We start from the raw sequence: 20972 nt of genomic DNA, 5'->3' as shown, positions 1-20972 counted from the left end.
TCCCAGCTTCCCCACATGCAGGCGCAGGCCCCAGAATTCTCTCAACACTTCATTGAACACTCCAGTCAAGTCTGCCACTGGATCCCCAGTAGAGACAAAATCAGAAGGCGCAAAGCACCTCTGTTGGGTGAAATGTCTGAAGAAGATGCAGGAAAGTAGCCAACACCAGTGGCAGCTTTGAGGAATGGTAGACGCACGAAAGGGCTGAGCCAGCAGGACCTGGTTTCTGAACAAAGGCCAGGACGTCTCAGGTAGGTGTCCACATCTCACCAGCCAGGGGCACCCGGAGGAGGTTGGAAAGGCCCAGGTCCCACTGCGGCTTCTGCCGGCATCTTGGGACACTGGGAGCTCAGCAGGCCCTGCTTCCTGGTTCCCAGGCAGAACAAGAGGCGGCGCAGGAAGAGGCTAAAAGACCTCAGAGACTCTTCCCCGGGTGATCATCACCGAATACCCCATCTCCTCATCTTCCCTCAAGGCAGGATAACCCATCTCGCTACCCTGTTCCAGAACATTCTAGAACATTTCCTCTGCTCCTTGGGAGACAAGGCCATGGATTCCTGATGCCTGGCATGGCGTCTAGCACATGGTAGGTGTGAATAAACATTTGTCATCTTGCCCTGAATACTGATGAGTGGAGAATGCTGATGAATATAGAATGGAGCCTATGCTTTAGACAGCTAAGAACACGGTAGCCTGCCAAAAGGAGAAAAGACCCTGAGGCCATAAAATAGATTTCTTGGGTTCCTTTTTCTTTTTTATCTTCCATTCTCAAGGTGGCTGCTGCAGACGGAGCTCCTCTGTGCCTCCCCTGAGCTGTGAGCCTGGAATAAATAACAATAACCACAGACTTCGCTGGACGCCAGCCATCTTTTTATTCCGTTAGTGATCCATACAACAGCACCACGGACACAGCAGCGGCCCTGCCTGAGGACCCTGGGAAGGCAAAGAGGGCAGATGGACGCAGGGGCCTCCAGGCCTGAGCTGGATTGGGGGGTGAGGAGGAAGCCTTGCCTTACCTGCCTTCCCCAGCACCCCAAAAGAGAAGCCATGGGGGAGGGTGGAGCTTCATGGCCTCCTTGCCAGCCCTCCAGCTTTCCCCAAGCACCAGGGCAAAGGAAGGGCTTGTGGGTAGCTAAGGGTGGGCGGAGCAGGGCCTGTGTGTGTGTGTGTGTGTGTGTGTGTGTGTGTGTGTGTGTGTGTGTGTGTGCATTTGCATATGCATGTGTGCTACTTAGAATATGGGATTTAACTGCTGAGCCACAGGACCTGCCTGGGGACAGAGGAGACCCAGAGAGAGGGGACAGGGCAGAGATGCCCCACCCCACCGCTTCCACTTGGAGCGGGCAGGCGGCTCCCATTGGAGGCCAGACTCTGGGCAGACGCCTGCCTCCCTTGGGCCCGAGTTGAGACGCCGCCTCCAGCCTGCCGTCCCTCACGTGTAGGCCATCTTGCTGCACACCCAGGGCCGGGTCATGAGACACTCTGTCGACACCAGCCTGGTGGGCTCCACGAACACACATTCCCCTGGACCGGAGATGCTGAACCTGTGCCAGGAAAAGAAGACACCAGGCATTTGTGACTGGCACGGGCAGCTCATGCCCTGCAAGTACTGCGGCCTGTCCTCCATCCCCACAGCAAGCACCCTGAGACGCGGCCCAAAGCACCTTTCCCTGTCTCCCCCTGTCTCCCCCTGTCTCCCTGTTCTGTGCCCCGGCCCTGTGGACCACCCCTCTCCCAAGCTCCCCCCACCCGTCCTCCTCTGTCCGTCTACACCCCGCTATTACATCCTTCCAGGGTCAGCTCTGCGCCCCGCACTCCACAGGGCCCGGTTTGGGAGCGCGCTCTGCCTGTCCCCCCTCAGGTCCTGCCTGTGCCAACGAGCAGCTCGCATGACGCTACCTTGAAGGGACTGTGTCCGTCTGTCCCCACCAGTTCTCACGTGAGCCAGCTCCTAGACAGTAGGCTCTGCACAACTCTCATCTTGGCTTCCCAACCGTGCTACAGAGCACACGGTGAGAGTTCAGGAGAGACAGGCGGAGGAAGCCATCCTCACAGCCTCAGGAGCACCGCAGCGCTGGGCTGCGCAGCCCCAACTCTATTATTAGAAACCTCCGTCTCCCCTGATTTCAGCTACCTAGCCGCTAAGGGGACAGCAGAAAGACCCCTGACCCCCAAGAGGCGCTTGCCCTGGTGTCAGCACTTCCGAGATCCCAGTTCCAGGATAATCCTGGGTTTGAGAGAAGGAAGCTTCTAGAAAAGTAGGAAGAAAGCAGATTCACAAGTTCTTGCAAGAGCTAGCTGGGGGCTTGGAGGAGAGGAAGAAAGGAAGAGGCACTGAGAGTCGGGAGGGCGCTGGGGAGCGGGTAAAGGTGAAGGCCGCTGTGGTCTGCTGGCTCTGTGGCTGTCTTTGGGCACCCATGTACTATCATGCTCAGACTGGCATCCGTGCCCACTCCTGGCTGGCCCTGCCGGCTCTACCCCTCTAGAGGGCTGGACTAAAGCTGAGCTCCATCCCCCGCAGGCCTCTCCAGCACACCTCCAAGCCTACCCTGTCCCCCACAGATCGACCTGTCACTGTCCCCACCGCCACCCCACACCACCTACCACTCCTGCCACCACTCACATCCACGCCATTTGGGCCATAAAAATACCAGCCCCCACCCGAGCGGTCATCGCCTTGGGAAGGGGCTTCCCTGAGCACATGCGGTCAGGGATGCTCAGAGAGACCATGCACTTGTGGCCTATGGCTGCCCAGAATCGAGCGTCCACCTCCCATCCTCCCTTGCAGCCCGGTGGAGGGGTCATCATGTGACTAAGTTCCAGCCAATGAGGTGAGGACTGCAGCCTCCCCTTCCTCCTTCCTGGTCTGGCTGACTGCGCTGTACAGGAGCCACACGGAGCCCCTCCGCACAGATCAAGAAGTCACAGGCAGAGCGAGCCTGTGCCCTCACGCCACCGAGCTCTGAGGGCTGTAGCAGGCCAGGATCTCAGTCACCCCCCACGGTTACTTCTCAGCACAGTCAGTGCGTCTCTCTCAGAGAGTTGGATCTGGGGATGAGGCCTTCCCCTAGCTACGCTCTGTGGCCTTCTAGAAGATGCCGCCTCAGCTCACGTGTCCGGATCAAATGGGTCCCCATTGACCCAGTGGAATTCGTCCCCAACTCTCCGCAGGCCAATCCAGGGCTCCCTCCTCGTGAACTTGAACATGAACTCCTATAAAAAAGAAAGGTACGGTCAGATGTGTGGCTATTACATGCAGTCCCCAGACTCCAGCACCGCCCCAAGACAAAGCTCTGCGTGGGAGACCGTGGCTGTCAGGATGGGCAGACACTGCAAGGCTACCTCGCCACGCCAGAAAAGGAGCATTCTGAGCTGAGTCTCCATCCGTCACGTGGGAGTTCTGTCCAGCGTTGGTCACCCAACACTCAGCAGTTCCTCTGGCCAAGAAGCCCACAAGGCCCCAGCACTCTGCCCACTGACTGGACTGGACCTCTGGGACAAAAGCCCAGGCTCAGGTGGGTTGTCCTTCCCCATACTTCTAGAACTGTCTCTACACAAGGAGGCAGAGAAATTCCATGTACCAAAGACCGACAAAAATGATCGTTAACACATCTGCTGTTTGGAAATGCCACATGGCCAGGCTTAAACCCCAATGTAACAAGGGATTTACTGATGGGAATCTACCTTGTCCTCATAAGCTAGTGCTGTCTCCATGGTCCACAGACCTCCCACCCACCTCACACACACACACACCCCCACACACACACCCCAGGCTGGTTCTCAGGAAAACCATTACCCCCAGACTTAGCTAAAAATATATCATAGCCAGGCACTGGTGGCTCATACCTGTAATCCTAGCTATTCAGGAGGCTGAGTTTGGAGGATCCTATTTCAACACCAACCCAGGCAGGAAAATCTATGAGACTCATCTCCAGTTAACTACCAGAAATCCAGAAGTGGCACTTGGCTCAAAGTGGTAGAACATGAGCCTTGAGCACAAAAGCTTGGAGACAGCACCCAGACCCTGAGTTCAAGCCCCACAATTGACAAAAAATAATAATGACTTTCAGTCATAATAAGTAGCAGTACAGCCATGGATCTACATGACCTTCTGCTGAAGCTCCCTGATTTCACAACCCAACAGCTTTCTTCTTTGACTGTATTTAAGACCCAGACTCTCCTTCCATGTGCCTTTTATATTGGATTCTGTTCCGGGTTACATGGTGCCCCTCCTCAGCGATGACTGAAATCTGATCTGGTCTGTTAAGGTCTCTGTCTTCTTTGTTTCTATTTGTTCAGTTGAGCTTTCCTAACATTTATTAATTCTGTTTGTTAACATTACTATTGGCAAAACTGTTTGGGGTATTAAATAGATCACACATTCTGATTTGGATCAGTATAGCATAATGCTTTTACATTTCATAAGTGTGTTTATAACGTGTGTGTGTGTGTGTGTGTGTGTGTGTGTGTGTGTGTGTGTGTGTGTGTAACAATAACAATACTGGGGCTTGAACACAGGACCTGGATGCTATCCTGGAGCTTTTTGCTCAAAGCTAGCACTCTACCTCTTGATTCTGGCTTTTTGGTGGTTCACTGGAGATAAGAGTCTCATAGACTTTCCTACCCAGGCTGGCTTCAAACTGGGATCCTCAGCCTCTTGACTAGCTAGGATTACAGGCGTGAGCCACCAGTGTCCAGCACGTTTCTTGTAGTTCATTCTGGGGGAAGGAGATGAGTACTGAGAGTCAAAGCAGCCCTGGTCAGCCCCCTGGGGAGGTGGGGGGTGTTCATCTGCAGCCCTGTGGCTCTGCAGTGGCCAGGTGACAGGCATAGGGTACTTGGGACATGCTGGCAGTGCGTCTGCATCCTTGCTGGCAAGGGTGGGTGGCTGGGGGCCCCTGCCTCTGTCCTGCGTGCTCACCAGCTCCTTCTGGCTCTGGATGACAGCGAGCGCCGCCTCGTGGCTGTGGCAGTACTGCCTGCCGGTGTTCCAGTCCCTCGGCTCCTCGGAGAAAAAGTAGCATTTCCTGCCGTAGAGCAGCCAGTCCTCCGGGCAGGGCGCTTCGCACTTGATGCAGCCCTTCGAAGCTGCGGGCAGCGGGGAGAAGACACTCAGTATGTGTCCCTCCTACCTCTGAAACTCTCACTCCTCTTCCCTCGCTGCCCAGAAACTCAGCTACTGGCTTGGACACGTGCTGGATGGGAAGCAGGGCCTCCGGCTTGCTGGACAAGCCCTGGACTGCTTGAGCCACGCCCCCAATCGGAACGTTCCTTTGAAAGTGTGCATCTCTGTCCAGTGACCCAGACCTAAGGCGAGGCAAGAAGAGGGCAGATCTGTCCTCTGCCGCCTCCTTGGGGGACCCCGGCCTCCCTCATGCTTGCTCACAGACTCCATCGCCTCCTCTCTGCAGTGTCCTCATCTCCACCAAGGCATTGCCACCAGGAAAGCCCAGCCACCTGGGATGGTGCTCCAGCCGCAGCAGCGGGGTGGCCGCGCTGGGCTCCAGGGCCCTGGCTGTCCAGCCGGCAGACTGCTTCCGTGAACAGGCACTGCACACCTCTACTGCGCGCTTTTCTAGGACAGAAACTCGGAAGGAGCGCCTCCAGATTTCCACGGGCCTCTGTGCCAAAGGAGTTAAGCCATGCCCTTCCATCATTCATACAGCCTCTTTCCAAGCTGGTCTGCTTACGGGCCAGCACACATGGAAATCGCCTGTTAAGTCCCGGTGCAGCCAAGCGCGCGCGGGGCTCACGCCTGTCATCCTAGCTACTCAGGAGGCTGAGATCTGAGGATCAAGGTATAAAGCCAACCCGTGGCAGAAAAGTCTGTGTGCCTTTTACCTCCAATTAACCAGTACGAAGCTGGAAGTGGAGCTGTGACTCAAGTGGTAGAACGCAAGCATCTGGTGACAAAGCCAAGCAAGAGCATGAGGCCCTGAGTTCAAAATACACTCTCACACCCTCTGCTTATCATGCAAGGCACATTATGGGGTTGGAGCAGCAGCGACAGTGTTGCTGGTGGTCTCCTGTGTTTGAAGGAGCCACGCTGGCCCTCCAGCACCCCTCAGAGATTAAAGGCAGAAGCACCGGACCCCTTTCACAAACCCAGCAGGAGCCAGGACATGCTTAGCTTCTCAAGAGTAGCCAGGTTCCTGGCCCCTGCCCAGCCTGGGTGAATTCTTCCACCCTTTCAGTCCTTGTTTCTCCGAGCACCCTTTGGCTATGTGTAAAACACAACAACCCCCAAACATGCCACTTTAGTATAAGGATCATTTGGGCTGAATGCAGCTGAGAGTCAGCAGATACAGGTAAAGTTCTCCGCGCTCTCCAGATGCACCTGAAAGGGTAAGGCTCCCTCTCTCTCCCTATCTCTTACACACACACACATACACACACACACACACACACACACACACACACACACACACACACACACACATACACACATACACATGCACACATACACACACATACATACATACACATGCACACACACATACACATACATACACACATACATACACATGCACACATACACATACATACACATGCACACACATATACACACATATACACACATACACATACACATATACACACACATACACATACACACATATGCACACATACACACATATATATACACCTCCCATCTCAAACTAGAAAGGAAAGAGCAGGCCCTCTCCTCTCCTTGAAGACAAGAAGTGTCAGCGAGGTAATGAACAATCAGACTTTCTGCAAAGACCTTCCATCACAGGGCTGGGAAGGTGGCTCAGTGGTAGAGCGCTTGCCTTGTATGCATGAGGCCCTGGGTTCAATTCCTCAGCACCACATAAGCAAAAAGAAAAAAACCGGAAGTGGCGCTGTGGCTCAAGTGGTAGAGTGCTAGCCTTGAGCTGAAGAGCTGAGGGACAGTGCCCAGAGTTCATGGCCCACGACCGGACCCCCAAAAAAAAGACCTTCCATCTTTGCCCACCACCTTTATATTTCCTAGCTACTTTCTGGTGTATTCATCCTCATCATCCTCATTCCGCTGCTAAAAGACGGTAAGAGCCTCTGAGTCTAACAGCTGCTATGGGTTCCACATCTGTGAATGCCTGTGCATGTCGTTATCAACAAAACCTGCTAATCCGTCCTTGCTAGGGGACCCGGTGCACCTCCGGGGGCTCCTGTCTGTCCACAAGCTCAGCATGCAGTCCCTGCAGCGACGCCTTTGCTACTGCGCATCTCCCTGGGCAGAGGCCATGAGGTCTTAGTCACCATTTTTTTCTTTTGTGGTAGTCCCGGAGATAAAACTCGGGGTCTCAAGGCTTTCTAGGCAGGTGCTCTATCACTTGAACCATGCCTCTGGTGCCATCTTCCATTGGTTATTTTCTTTTTGCATTGCTCATTTTCATAGTGGGGAGGTCTCGCTTTATTCCCTAGGTCCACCTGGACTGTGGCCTCCTACGTGTTCCCCCACCCTCTCCCCTCTCCCACCGCCTTGCTGGGATAACTGCCACTCCACACCCTGCCAAGCCATTGAGTAAGACGTAGTCTTAACCTAGCCTGAGAGTCCTAGCTCTCTACTTCCTGAGTAGCTAGGATTACAGGCATGAGCTACCATACTCAGCTTTAGCATTTGTTTGTAAATGACTACCCCTGAGTCCAAGAGTCCTCCAAGCAGCAGGGTCTAATAAAAGCTGAATAAGTGTGGTATCTAAAGTCCCTCATCGCTGAACCATCACCTGGAAGGAAGCATGGCCTGCCCAACCTCCCCCAAGTTTGGTGAGTTCTCAAAACACTTGTGAAATAATACCTGTCACCTCCAACTCACCTGCCAGGCCCATAAAGAGGGCATGGGGCGGGGAAGGCGGCTCAGTGGTAGAGCGCTTGCCTAGCATGCATGAAGCCCTGGGTTCAAGTCCTCAGTACCACATACACAGAAAAAGCCAGAAGGGGTGCTGTGGCTCTAGTGGTAGGGTGCTAGCCTTGAGCAAAAGAAGTTCAGGGACAGTGCCTAGGCCCTGAGTTCAAGCCCCACGACTGGCAAAAATAAAAATACAAATAAAATTTTTAAAAAATTTAGAAGAGGACGCGGGTGAGGCCTGGCGGGACGTGCTCGCGAGGCCAACATGTCGCCCACGCCAGCACTCTACTTGCAATCTCCTTGGTGGCCCCCCAGAATTCCTGGTATGTTGGGCCTTCTTCTTTGCTTCCTTGGCCATGCTGGGGGCAAGTCACGTATAAGCGAGGCGGCATCATGCTCTGACATACAAGCAGCAGCATCCCGCTGACATGTGTGCTCACCCAAGATGCTCATCACCACCAGGATGGCAAAAAGCAGGACGGCGATGGCCCCCAGCAAGAGCCGCGTGGTGGTGTCTGAGGAGAGAGAGGGACGTGAATGCCCCGCCCCCCCACCCACCGCCTCCCCACCGCCCCCACCTCCAGCCCCAAGTCCTCCTGGGAGAGACGGGGCGGAGCCAAGCCAGCTGGGTTGTAAGGAGCACTCCAGGTGACTCTGATGGCCACCAACTGAGAACCAGTTCCAATTCTGCCATGCTCCCACTTGAACACCGTCATGACAGAACACAGACTGTTTCTTTGACAGTCAGAGCTTCGCGGGCTGGGTCTTCACACTGTCCCAGACATCCGCCCAACAGGGCCTAGGAATAAGCCACTCAGCCATCCCAGGCCTGCAGCGAGGAGATCCACCCTTGGCCTTCTCCTCCCCCACCCTCACCGATGGAAGTCCTGCCTTCCTCTAACCATCTCACCTGATCCTCCAAGGCTGGGCTTGAACTCAGGGCCTGGGTGCTGTCCCTGGGCTTTTTTGTTCAAGGCTAGCACTGTACCACTTTGAGTCACAGCTCCACTTCTGACTTTCTGGTGGTTAACTGAAGATAAGAGTCTCACAGACTTCTCTGCCTTGGCTGGCTTTGAATCATGATCCTCCAATCTCAGCTAGGATTACAGGCACACATCCATTTTAACTATTTTTAAATAATTAATAGCCAGGAAGTAGCCAGAAATAATGGTGGGTGCCTGTAACCCAGCATTAGAGAGGTTAAAACAGGACAATCTTGAGTTCAAGGCCAACCTGGGCTACTTAGTGAGACTTCAACTCAGGAAAAAGAAAAGCTAAGAATTAAGCACAGCTAGCCAGGCACTGGTGGCTCACGCCTGTAATCCTAGCTACTCAGGAGGCTGAGATCTGAGGATCACCAGAAAACTAGAAGTGGCACCGTGGCTCAAGCAGTAGAGCACTCGCCTTGAACTGAAGAGCTGAGGGACAGTGCCCAGGCCCAGAGTTCAAGCACTATGACAGACAGAAACAAAAAAACCAAAACAGAATTAAGCACAGCTGTCTGTTTTCAAGCTCTCGTCTTCCTAACAGAAGCTCCCCATTCCATCAGTTTTCTGTTATAGATATATCATATACATGGAATCATACAATAGTTGTTCTTTGATGGTGGGGTTATTTCACTTAATATTATCTTTTCAGGGCTCTATGTTATAGTAGGTATCACAACTGTATTCCTTTTTATGGCTTCATATTATTCTATTATGTAGCTACGCTACATTTTTGTTTATCTGATAGTGGATACTTGTTTGGCTATCCTGAATTTTACAGCCATGAACATGGTATACAAAGACTTTTAAGTCCCCGGTTTCGGTTCTTTGGGGCATTTACCATGGAGCAGAATTGTTGGATTGTATGGTAATTTTGCTGAACTTTTTGAGGAAAGTATCCAACTGTTTTCCACAGCGACTCGCCATTTTACATTTGCACCCCCAATGTAGTGGGTTCCGGTTTCTCTACAGCCTCATCCACAGTTGTTGACTTATTACTATTATTCTTTATTATTGTTGTTGTCCTACTAATGTGAATTCCCTTTATAAATGTTCTGGGAGAGATCAGTTTTTTTTAACTATTTTGCCCATATATATATATATATATATATATATATATATATATATATATATATATATATATATATATATATATATATATGTACATTTAATTCCACTTAGTGGTTAGGAATTAAGCAGAATTCGTAGAGGAAATTCACATTCAGTCTAGAACAACTTACATGGGACTCTCTGACCTGCTCCCATCTAACTAGTTTCTTTCTAAACTCAGCGGCCTGAGAATTAATTGCTCCGCCTCCATGAAGTGCTGCTTTCCTTCCATTCTCATTCATGAATTCTTCTTGAGTAGCACCTCCCAATGGCTATCTCAGAAAAGCTGTAGTACAATCAGTGTACTGAACAACTCCAAGGAGCAAAACTCTTCATTGCATTCCAAGGTCAGTGGGAGCCCCGGAGCTGTGAAATTAGGGCATTATAATTTGAACTTTTTTTTTTTCAGAATTTTGAAGGTATCAGCTTCTCACTCCAGTGTTGCTTTTGAAAAGTCTACATCTGTTCTCATCCATGAGCCATTTCATTTTAATCACTTACTTTTTATTCTAAATGGAAGTTTACAGAGTCTTTATCACACATAATTTTAACTTGTCATCTTGCAAGCCATGCCTGGTTTTAGCCTACCTTTCTTCCCTCTAGCTAGCCATCAATGGCCCTTCAATCTGGAAATTTAGATCCTTCAAGTCTATGAAATTGTCTTCAATTATATCATTGAAGATTTCTTCTTGGGTTGATCTTCCAAACTTCTCATCATTTGTTTTTCTCGAATTCGCTGTCTCTTTACCCTTTTGCTCTATTTTCTCCATTTTCTCTTACTACCCTTCTGCTGTGTTTTTCATTTCTGCAATTATATTTTTAATTCCCAAAGATTTTTAGGCTTATTAAAGCTGGATCATGTCTATCCCCACTTAAAGGATTCTATTCTTGTTTTAATGGTGTAATTTATCTCTTTTCTAAAACAGATAGATAGATAGATAGATAGATAGATAGATAGATAGATAGAGATAGCTGATAGTTCTTCTTGATGTGGAAGGAGGGCTGGGAAGAATATGTATGTTTCTGTGTACAGTCTCTATTTCTTCATATGGCTTAGGGATCTAGATGGGTTGATTCTGGGGCTCTTTGGCTGTCATAAAATCCTTAAGTTTTTCTCTTGGACAGATTAGAGTTCCTTGAAAAGGTTCTTCTATGTTCTCTTCTGGAGGTTATAAACTTGGCTAGGGCTGTTCCCAAGAAGACTGGTCCTCCCCAAGAGGACTGGTCCTCCCAAAAGCTGGTGCTCCACACTCAGTATAGAAGGTAGATTGCAGTTCTTTCCCTCGGTGTACAGGGCGTACAGGCCCTAACACTGGAGAGCTCTCACCACGTTTCCACCATGGGGAGATACTGTTTAGAATGGGGATCTAGAGCCTTCTGAAAGAAAAGTTCTACCACTCTTTGACCTTTCTTCACCCCGAATCCTGAGTCTTTGGGGTCTTCATGTGCTTTCTTTCTGCACTTCCTCATGCAGACTAAAAGTCAGGAGCCACTTAGCCACTTGCTCCCAAGATCTCAATTTTGTTGCTCTTCCTTCACCCCAGTTCTAGTTGTGCTATGGCTTTTACACTACCCCACAGTAGCCAGGCATTTGTAGCTCATGCCTTTAATCATAGCTACTCAGGGTCCTGAGATCTGAGAATCAAAATTCAAAGCCAGCCAGACAGGAAAGTCAGTGAGCCTCTTATCTCCAGTTACCTACCAAAAAGCTGGAAGTGGTGGTGTAATTCAAGTGGCAGAATGCCAGCCTTGAGCACAGAAGCTCAGAGACAAAGCCCAGGCTCTGAGTTCAAGTCCTAGGACTGGCATAAAAATAAATAAATAAAATTTTTAAATGAATAGCCCACTGAGTGCTGGTGGCTCACGCCTATAATCCTAACTTCTCAGGAGGCTGAGATCTGAGGATCCTAGTTCAAAGCCTGCCCAGGTAGGAACAAAATAAGCCCAGAGACAGTGTCCTGAGTTCAAGCCCCACTACGGAGGGGAGGGGGGAAGGGGAAGGGGGGGATAGCCTATAGGGATAGCCCATCCCTAGGAGGTTCTGAAGAAAACAACAATGAATTCAGGTGATTGGTCATCCATCTTGACCTTCAAGGCCAAAAGACATGTAGAAGTCTTGGAACAAAGCCTCTGCAGACTCCCTGCTCTCCTCACCCCCCTCCCCACCCCCCCCCTGCCCAGTCACCTCGGTGCTGCTCAGTAACCCCGGTGGATGGCTGCAGGCAAGGCGGCCTGGCCAGCCTTATCTCGACGATTAAAAGCCATCAAATAACAACTTGGTAATTTTTTTTAAAAGAATTGAAGAAGCTTTGGCTAAAAGCATGTGTGTGGTTTTGATCAGGAAGTTGTGGGTTTCTGCCTAAGCAAGAAACTTTCAACATTAAAAATTCAGAATTGGTGGTCACTGGGAAATCTATAGCCTGAGGTCGGCAGAGCGGTTCTGTCCCCTCGCCCCGACTTACCCCAGGCCACTTTGTTCCCTCCTAGCCCACCCCCACCCCCCACTGCCAGAAATAGCTCCTCCTGAATCACCTCCAGTGGTTCCAGAACCTTCGGGAGTGCTAGGTCACCTTTCCAGACTCTGCCTGGGTGGAAGGGGCAGCTGGCGTCCACAGGAGAGGAGAGCGCGCATGCGCGGGGAACTTCTGCCTGGTTTTCTACTGATGAAGCCACCTGCTCAAGCCACCTGCTCCGCCGAGGACAGTCCTCCAGCCCCAGCCCTCACCCTGGGCTTGCGAGCGAAGCCACTCTCATCTGGGGTGCGAGGGGAAGGCTGGGCACACAGGAAGTGCACTTGGACCTCCTCCCATTAGCCTCCTAAACCTGGGGTGCTGAGCCTCACAAGACACGGGAAGAACTTTCACACCAGAGGGACCTGTGATGAGCCCCGTGGGGGCTTCGTGTGTCCCTGGGTGAGACCCCTAGACTCACAGCGCCCTCACTGAGCGTGAGGTGTACGTAGGGTGATGGGTGAGGGCCGGCCTGAGGTTCACTCCTGGCACGGTGAGAGGACTCAGCGTGATCAGGACAAGACCTCACTCCTTTCCCTCAAGAGTGCTGGCCTAAGCCAGGTGCCACTGGCTCACGCCTGTCACCCTAGCTATTAAGGAAGTTGAGATCTGAGGATCACAGTTCAAAGCCAGCCCAAGTAGAATCGTCTGCAAGACTCTTATCTCCTATTAGCCAGCAAAAAGACAGAAGTGGAGGTGTAACTCAAGTGACAGAGTACCAGCCTTGAATAAAAAGCCAAGAAAGAGCCAGGCACCGGTGGCTCGTGAGATCCAAGGAGCTCGGTGTGAAGCCAGCCTGGAAAGTCCACGAGACTCAGCTCCACCTGACCACCAGAAAACCCACAGTGAGCTGCGCTGCATAGTGGAAGAGTGCTAGCTTTGAGTGAAAAAGCTCAGGGACAGCCCCCAGGCCCTGAGTTCGAGCCCCATGACAGAAAGAAGGGAAGGGAAGGGAAGGGGAGGGAAGGGGAGGGAAGGGAGGAAGGAAGGGGAAGGGAGGAAAAGAAAGGTGAGAGAGAGAGAGAGAGAGAGAGAGAGAAGGGTTGGGAAGGTGGTTCAGTGGTAGAGTGCTTGCCTTGCATGCCTGAGGCCCTGGGTTCGATTCCTCAGCACCACATAAGCAGAAAAAGCTGGAAGTGGCACTGTGGCTCAAGTAGTAGAGCACTCGCCTTGAGTTGAAGAGCTGAGGGACAGCGCCCAGGCCCAGAGTTCAGGCCCCACGCTGACAAAAAAAAAAAAAAAAAAGAAAAAAGAAAAAAAAAAAGAAAGAAAAAGAAAAAGAAAGGAGGGAAGGGAGGGAGGAGAGAGAGAGAAGGGAGAGAAAAGGAAGGAAGGAAGGAAGACCATCCACAAGCCAAGCAACACAAGGCCCTGAGTTCAAGCCCCAGCATTGTTTAGCCAGTGCTGGGCTAAACAGTGACTCCAAGTCCCCAAGCTCTCTAGAACCAGTGGATTCCAGTTCCAGGAAGCAGGTGGCAGCCAAGGGTCACCGGATGTCACGGGAGGGCTCGGGTGCCATTGCTCCCTGCCCTCCCCACTCAGGCTTCGTGATACCCAGAGAGACCTCCAGAGGCCCAGGAAGCTGGGAGTAGAGCTGCCATGGTGGCACTCCTGCTCCACACCCTCGTCTGTGTGGCCCTGAGAGGTAGCCATGACTGACTGTGGATGAAGAAACAGGCTTCCACCGACGCCTGCCAGCCCAGCATGTGGCGGGTCAGAGTCAAGTTTACCAGACACCATGCTCTTCGTACTTCACTGGACTCAGCCAGACCTTGGGGGTCTCTTCAAGCCCGGGCCTAGGGTAACACCTGAATCTTGTACAGCAAATGAATGAAGCTAGGCATTGTGGGGCGTGCCTGCAATCCCAGCCTGAGCAGGAGGTGGAGGTAGGAAGATGTCAGAGTTGGGAGGCCACCCTGGCTTGGGCAAAGTTATCAAGACTCTAGCACAAAAGGCAGCAGGGCCAAGGATGTGGTTCAAGTGGTAGAGCACTCATCTAGCGCGCAGGAGGGCCTGGATTCAATTCCTACCACTGCAAACAGAACCAACAGCACAAACCAGTACAAAGGCCCACACCCAGCAACCGAGAGAGGCTGAGTCCTGGCCCACAAGCACCCTAGGTGACGGGAGATGGGGACACTCAAGGAGCACCCAGGTGACCCTAGATCCTAGAAGCCCCCCCAGGAAGTCACAGAGCAAGATACTGATGACTCAAGCACCAGGACGTCAAAGGTACCTCCGGGAGGGGAGAGGAGAGGAGGGGACACGGGTAGACTGAGTCACAGAGCAAGGCTGTGCAGGGAGCCACCGGGCAGCGGGACCAAGGCAGAGCAGCTGCCAAGCACAGGACGGACCCAGTGCCTAGAGAGACCCTGGCAGGGCCAGCCGACCAGGGGGCAGTAGGAAGCACCAGGTGCCAATCAAAGGCCCAGGCGGCAGTAATGGGCGCCTCACCGCCCAGGCAGGGGCTAGAACAAAGATTCAGCGGGCAGAGCCATCAGAACAGCCTATGGATGAAGTACCGGCGAGATGACCGGGAAACTTCGAGAAATAATTTGGCCTAGCTACTCAGGAGGAGATCTGAGGATGGGGGTTCAAAGCCAGCCGGGCAGGAGAGGCTCCGGGGAACTCTTATCTCCAAGTGGCGCTGTGGCTCAAGGGGTAGAGCGCTCGCCTGGAGCTGAAGAGCCGAGGCACGGCGCCCAGGCCCCGAGTTCAAGCCCCACGGCTGACCTACAAAAGAAAAGTATCTCTCTGGTCAACTCCAGCATGTGCCGGCACCGCGTCCGTGTCACCGCGGCGGGGGTCGCCCCCGAGCCCGGCACCGGAGGGCAGAGCCTCGCGCCCCCCGCGCTTCCCCCCCCCCAGCGCCCCCGCCGCAGCCCCCGATCGAGACACCCCTCACCCGCCCCACATGCGGGGCAGGTGCGGGGCTGGAGCTGACGAAGCTCCTCCCAAGGTCAGCCGCCGCCGCGGCCCCGGTGACGCGGGGGGGGATGAGGGGGGCCCGCGGCCTACGCGCCCCGCGTCCCCGCGCGCCCCCTCGGGCAGCCGCAAGGTGACTCCCGCGCGCCCGGCCAGCATCGGGGCGCGGGGCGCGGGGCGCGGGGCGCGGCGCTTACCCTCCAGGGCCGCCTTCCAGCTGGTGCTGCCCTCGTAGCCCGACCCCGATCTCCGCAGCGCGCCCTCGGGGCCGCGGGCCTCGGCGTCGGCGGGCGAGCGCGGCCGGGGCGCGGCGGCGGGCGCCGGGCGCGCGGCGGGCGGCGGGGGCCGGGTCCGCGCGGGGGGCTCCCGGGCCGGCTCCATGCGGGCCGCTCCGCCGCGCCGCGCCCCGCGCTCCTGCGCCCGGGTGCGGGCCCCCCCAGGCCGGCTCGGAGGGCGAGGACGCGGGGATCGCAGCCTGGGCCGAGCCCCGCTCGCGCTCCGCCGCTCCGCGTCCCCGGCCCCGCCGCAGCCGGCGCGCACACGCGGGCGCGGGGAGGAGCCGGGCGCGGGGCCCGGAGGGGCGGGGAGCTGGGGTGACGTGAGGGCGGTGACTCGACACCCCCATTCGTGACAGACCACGGGCGCACCGGCCACGCGTTCGGGACCCATTCGCATTTAGGAAGGCTGCGGGATGCATTCATCATTCATGTCCGTGAAGAAGTTTCCACCAGCTGAGCCCCGCCTCCAGTCCTTTTTTGTTTTTTTGCTCTGATTATTTTTGGACCCCCCCCCCCCCATCCACCTGTTCCCGCATCTGGGAACAGACCCCAGAATCCACAGCCACCTCACCCGGACTTTTATTGGTTGAGATGGAGGGTCTTACCAACTGGCCTTAAGTCAAGAGCCTCCTGATCTCCACCAGCTGAGTAGCTGGGATTACAGGTATGAGCCACCGCACCCGGCTGCCCTGGGCATTGCTGAAGGCACCCAGGCAGGTAGGTGGTTGGCCCAGAACTGACTCAGGCCAGGGCTCCCTCTGTGGCCTTCATTCGCCTCTACTCTGGCCTCAGCTTCAGCCTCCAGCAGGGGACCTCCCTACCTCTCCAACACAATGCACCTCTGACTTCTATCTTGCCTTCACCCTCGGTGACCCTGTAGTCTTCCCTATCCAACTCACCATTAACTCTTTTATTTAGTTGTGGCTTGAACTCAGGGCCTGGGCGCTGACCCTCAGCTCTTTTGCTCAAGGCCAGCACTCTACCGCTTTGAACCATGGCTCCACTTCCGGTTTTCTGGTGGTTTACTGGAGATAAGAGTCTCATGGACTTTGCTGCCCAGGCTGGCTTTCAACCCTGATCCTCAGATCTCAGCCTCCTCCTTAGCTAGGATTACAAGTAGGAGCCACCAGCACCCAGCTTCCACCATTAACTCTTAAAATCCCAGTGAAGCCAGGCACATATAATCCTACCCAATCCAGAGGCTGAGGTCTAAGAATCCAGGTTCAAATCCAGCCTTCACAGATAAATATGAGAGAACCTTATCGCCAATGAACCAGCAAAACAAACAAACAAACCCAGAAGTGGGGATGTGGCTCAAGTGATAGGGCATCAGCCTTGAGCAAAAAAAAAATGCTGAGAGAGTACCCAAGGCCGTGAGTTCAAGCCCCAGTACTGACACAGAAGCAAAGAGCTGCTGGCTGAAGGCGGGGCAGCTTGTGTGGCAGCCTCCTGCCTGACCCAGGCCTCTCTCCCAACTCCACTGGGCTTTGCACACCTCGGGGTCACACCCACACCTTTTACACGACTGTGAGATCCTCCCGGCCCAATCCTATCTCCAACTTCGTTTGTCTTCCCACCCTTGCCTGCTGGCTGGATAGCCCAAGTCTGTCTCCTCTTTCCTCTGGGCCTTAGACATTCTCTCTTTCCTGCATGTGCTTCATTCTGCACCTGCTCTAGCTGCTACACCCATTCAGGTGAAATTCAACAGGCTAAACCTCCTCACTCCAACAACAATAGCTTAAACTGGAAAGATGTGAACTGCATCAGGCAGGAAGGAAGCGTGGTGGTCAGCCTAGACTAGACAGAGAGCTCCAAAGGTCATCTACCTATCTTTGTCTCCTATCTACCTACTAGCCAACTTACGAAGTATGCATAGTCAGCATTTCCTCACGGCCACAAAATCAGTGCTATCGTTTCAGCCATCCCCTTCTATCCCCTTTCTCTACCCCTGGAAACGGCTCATCTACTTTCTATCTCCATGGATTTGCCTTTTCTGGTCATTTCACATCAGTGGGACTCTTCCTGTGAATGGAACCTTTCTTGTGACTGGCTTCTGATTCATAGGACACCACAAGGGTTATCTGTGTCCTCACTGGTCTTCACTTCTATCTTTTTTTCCTCCACCCATTTCCAGGGCTCCTCGCCCTTCCAAGTATGAAATCCCCCAGGCTTACTGGGAAGGTCAACCACAAGGTCATAGCTCACCCGTGTCGTTTGGTCGGCTTGTCCCTTGAAGCCTGGCTGGGCTTGTGCCCTAGCTTTGCTGGTAGGCTCTTTTCTGGGGCAGGGCATGGGGGCTAGCTCCCTTCCTCTCCTCCCGGCCCCCCCTCCACCCCGGGGTCCTCCAGGATTCTGTCTTTGAATGCTGGGTAGGCCCTGCCACCCCAAGGAGGCGCCACCCCTCGGCCCTTCCCGGGTAGGAATGCACCCTTCTCACGTTACCATCCCTTCTCCTCTCTCTCTCTCCAGCACCCTCCGACCCCCCTCCATTCCTGTCCCCCTCCAATCCTCCCCGGAAGGGTGCATAGCCAGCTGACTCACTAGTGCCTGGGAAACATGGTGAGAAACTAATGTATATTTGATTTGATGGCAAGATCTGGGTCTTCTCCCAGTGGGCTGAGAGCATTTCTAGAACACTTGAGTTCACCAGACCATGGAGGATGGGACACAGATCTGCAAAATCCACCGCTGTGGGCAGATGGGTCACAGGAAGGAGTCAGCCAGAACCGTGGGTCAGCTGACTCAGGTCAGGGGTCCTTGCTGCGTGGGGACACTGCACCTAGTGCCAGCACTTCCCATCTGTCCAATAAGCTGGGACTCGAGGATCACGTGATTGTGTGTGTGTGTGTGTATGTGTGTGTGTGTGTGTGTGTGTGTGTGTGTACCTGTGCATACACACGTGTGGACCTTGAACTTAGGGCCTGAGCCCTGTCCCCAGCCTTTTCATTCAATGATGCTCTACCACTTGAGCCACCTCTCTATTTCTGGCTTTTTGCTGATCAGCTGGAGATAAGAAGTGCGTGGACTTTGCTGCCTTGGCTAGCCTAGAAGAGAGCTCAGCTTCCTGAGTAGCTGGGATTACAGGCATGAGCCTCTGGCTCCTGCGTCAGCCCCTTTTCTCTGATAGCCCAAATTCCTGCAGGATTTCAGGAGCTCCCAGGCTGCGTCCATGCTGAGGGGCGATCCCAAGGCCAGAGATTTGGGCAAGGGGCAGTCTTTGGCCCTAGGATGGGTCCTGGAAATTGTCATCCTTTGGAAGAGGTGTCAGCACCCCAGTCAACTCCAGCAGGGGGTCTGGGCCCAGGAGTGAGAAGGCTCTGGAAAGGAGGTGCTTAGAGAAACAGGAAGACCTGTCTGGTACAGCAGCTCAAAGCTCAGGTGTGACTCAGCCTTCCCAGGCCACAGCGCTGGCTCAGTCACCTGCTGCTCAGATTTTATCTTTTGAGCTTGTGCAATGGCTGAACGCACTTTCTCCACGAGGCGTTCTAAAGAGTATGTGAGTTTACACACGCAAAACGCAAGACTCTCCACGATTGATTTTATTGCCCTTCTCCCTAAGTTCTGACTTCTAGCTTCATTTCCTCATGTCCCCAAGATTCAGGAAAATGGAAGCTGGCAGGGCTCAAAGATCCTGTCTTCCTTCCACATCAACGGGTGAATCCGCACCTTGCTGAGCTGGTGGGTCTGCCTGCTGACTTCCTCTTCTTTGAGGGCCTTGACTGACAGACCTCCAAGCCTCCTTCAGCAAGCCCAAGGGTGTGGCCTGGGGACCCTCTGCCAAGGAGACAGGGACTAAGCAGTTCCTCACGGAGCTAAATCGAGTCAAGTAAAGCTGTCTGGTCAAAAGATTGGCTTTTGTGACGAAACCCAAGCCCTGGGTAATAATTCTGTGGAGAAACATGGCAGCGTGCATTCGGCCTCTCCCAGACAGCAACAGTGAAAGATTAAATGAAAGGTTATTAGACTTTGCCAGAGAACCACACAGACATCCAGGTACAGAGAACAAAGAAAGGTGTATTGCTGGGAAAGGGGCCCACAAGACCCCTTCTCACAAGGGAGAAGTGAGCGGAAGGGCCGGCTATTGTCTGAGGTGACCTGTATATCCTAGGAGGCTTAGGAGGGGCTAGCAGGGCTAGGAGGCGGAGACCAGGGTGTGGACGTGTGGGCCAGGGGCTTCATCATGGCGGACTAGGATTTATGGCTGCTGTCCAAACAGTAGATAAGGGGCCCTGAGGCTGCCCAGACCTGAAGGTCACTCTAAAGGGCTCTTGTTGCCTTCTATGATGTAGCTGCCCCAGAGAAGTGCCATCCCAAGGTAAAGGGGGGTGGAAGGTGATTATTTACTGCCTGGTGTTGCCTAGGAAGGGGGCATGCTAAGCTGTGGAGAAGGGAAGGAGTGGACTAAGCTATTTAGCTAACAAACAGGAACCTGCCAGTGACAACATTCGTACTAATTGAGGAAGAACCCAAATCTCACAAGGTATGTATTTGTTGGTAGGGCTTGAACTCTGGGCCTGGGTAATTCCTCAGCTCTTCAGCTCAAGGTGAGTGCTTTACCATTTAAACCACAGTGCCACTTCTGGTTTTCTGGTGTGTTATTGAAGAGTCTTGCAGCCGTTCCTGCCCAGGCTGGCTTTGAACTGAGATCCTCAGATCTCAGCCCTCCTGAGTAGCTAGGATTACAGGTGAGAGCCAGTGGCACCCGGCAAGATAGGTACTTTTAACAACAGAACTTTAACCTCAATTGTCTTGTTATGAAACCCACACAGAGGCAGTTTTCAGGTAAACAATAGATGCATTTTTTAAATCTTCTCTTTAGAATTTAGTACAGGGGCTTGAAGTCAAGAGCCTTGAATTCCTGCCTAGATTTTTCACCCAAGGCTGGTACTCTACTACTTCAGCCACACCTCCACTTCTGGCTTTTTGGTGGCTCATTGGAAATAAGAGTCTCATGGACACTTTTCTTCCCGCGCTGTTCAAGCTGTGATCCTCAAATCTTCACTCCTGAGTAGCTGGGATTACAGGCTGAGCCACCAGCGCCTGGCTCCTGCAGGTCTTTCACGCCAGGGTTAGGATGAGTCGTGCATGGAACTCACCAGTTGATAGCATAGGAGCAGAGAGAAGCACTCAGCACTGTTAGCACCTCAGCAGGTGCTGATCTCGTGTGAGCAGATGCTGATCTTGTGTGAAAACAGCACCCCCCATGGATGTTTGGACAGCTACATCTGACCATGAGTAAGTGGAGCTTTTGCCTGTTTAGACAACTAGTGACCAATTCCTTACTTATTCCTAGATATTTGCTGTCTTTACCTCT

At 53.2% G+C, this 20972-nt stretch overlaps 1 protein-coding gene across 2 annotated transcripts; it reads right to left on the bottom strand.

The window, feature by feature from the left end:
* Positions 1-853: 853 nt before the first annotated feature.
* Clec2l (C-type lectin domain family 2 member L) lies at positions 854-15761 on the bottom strand. 2 transcript variants are annotated; one of them, XM_069996896.1, is made up of 5 exons: positions 15578-15761; positions 8290-8364; positions 4922-5088; positions 3113-3213; positions 854-1544 (listed from the first exon to the last, which is right to left on the bottom strand). In XM_069996896.1, exons 1-5 carry the CDS (start codon positions 15759-15761, stop codon positions 1433-1435), a joined length of 639 nt encoding a protein of 212 aa, XP_069852997.1. In that variant the 3' UTR covers positions 854-1432. The 2 variants fall into 2 exon arrangements, with proteins under 2 accessions (XP_069852997.1, XP_069852998.1); XM_069996897.1 differs by lacking the exon at positions 8290-8364.
* Between the last annotated feature and the right edge of the window lie 5211 nt (positions 15762-20972).

Source organism: Dipodomys merriami, unplaced genomic scaffold, assembly GCF_024711535.1.
Source record: "Dipodomys merriami isolate MVZ:Mamm:240054 unplaced genomic scaffold, mDipMer1.0.p SCAF_5, whole genome shotgun sequence".
NCBI classification, from domain to species: Eukaryota; Metazoa; Chordata; class Mammalia; order Rodentia; family Heteromyidae; genus Dipodomys; species Dipodomys merriami.
This window is presented reverse-complemented; position numbering and strand designations above follow the sequence as displayed.

Excerpts from the sequence above, each read along its gene's own strand:
- Clec2l (XM_069996896.1), bottom strand. The coding sequence starts at position 15,761 with ATGGAGCCGGCCCGGGAGCCCCCCGCGCGGACCCGGCCCCCGCCGCCC. Across the intron at positions 5,089-8,289 it reads GGTGGTGATGAGCATCTTGG|CTTCGAAGGGCTGCATCAAG; the intron begins GTGAGCACACAT and ends CGCTGCCCGCAG. Across the intron at positions 1,545-3,112 it reads GACCCATTTGATCCGGACAC|GTTCAGCATCTCCGGTCCAG; the intron begins GTGAGCTGAGGC and ends TTCCTGGCACAG.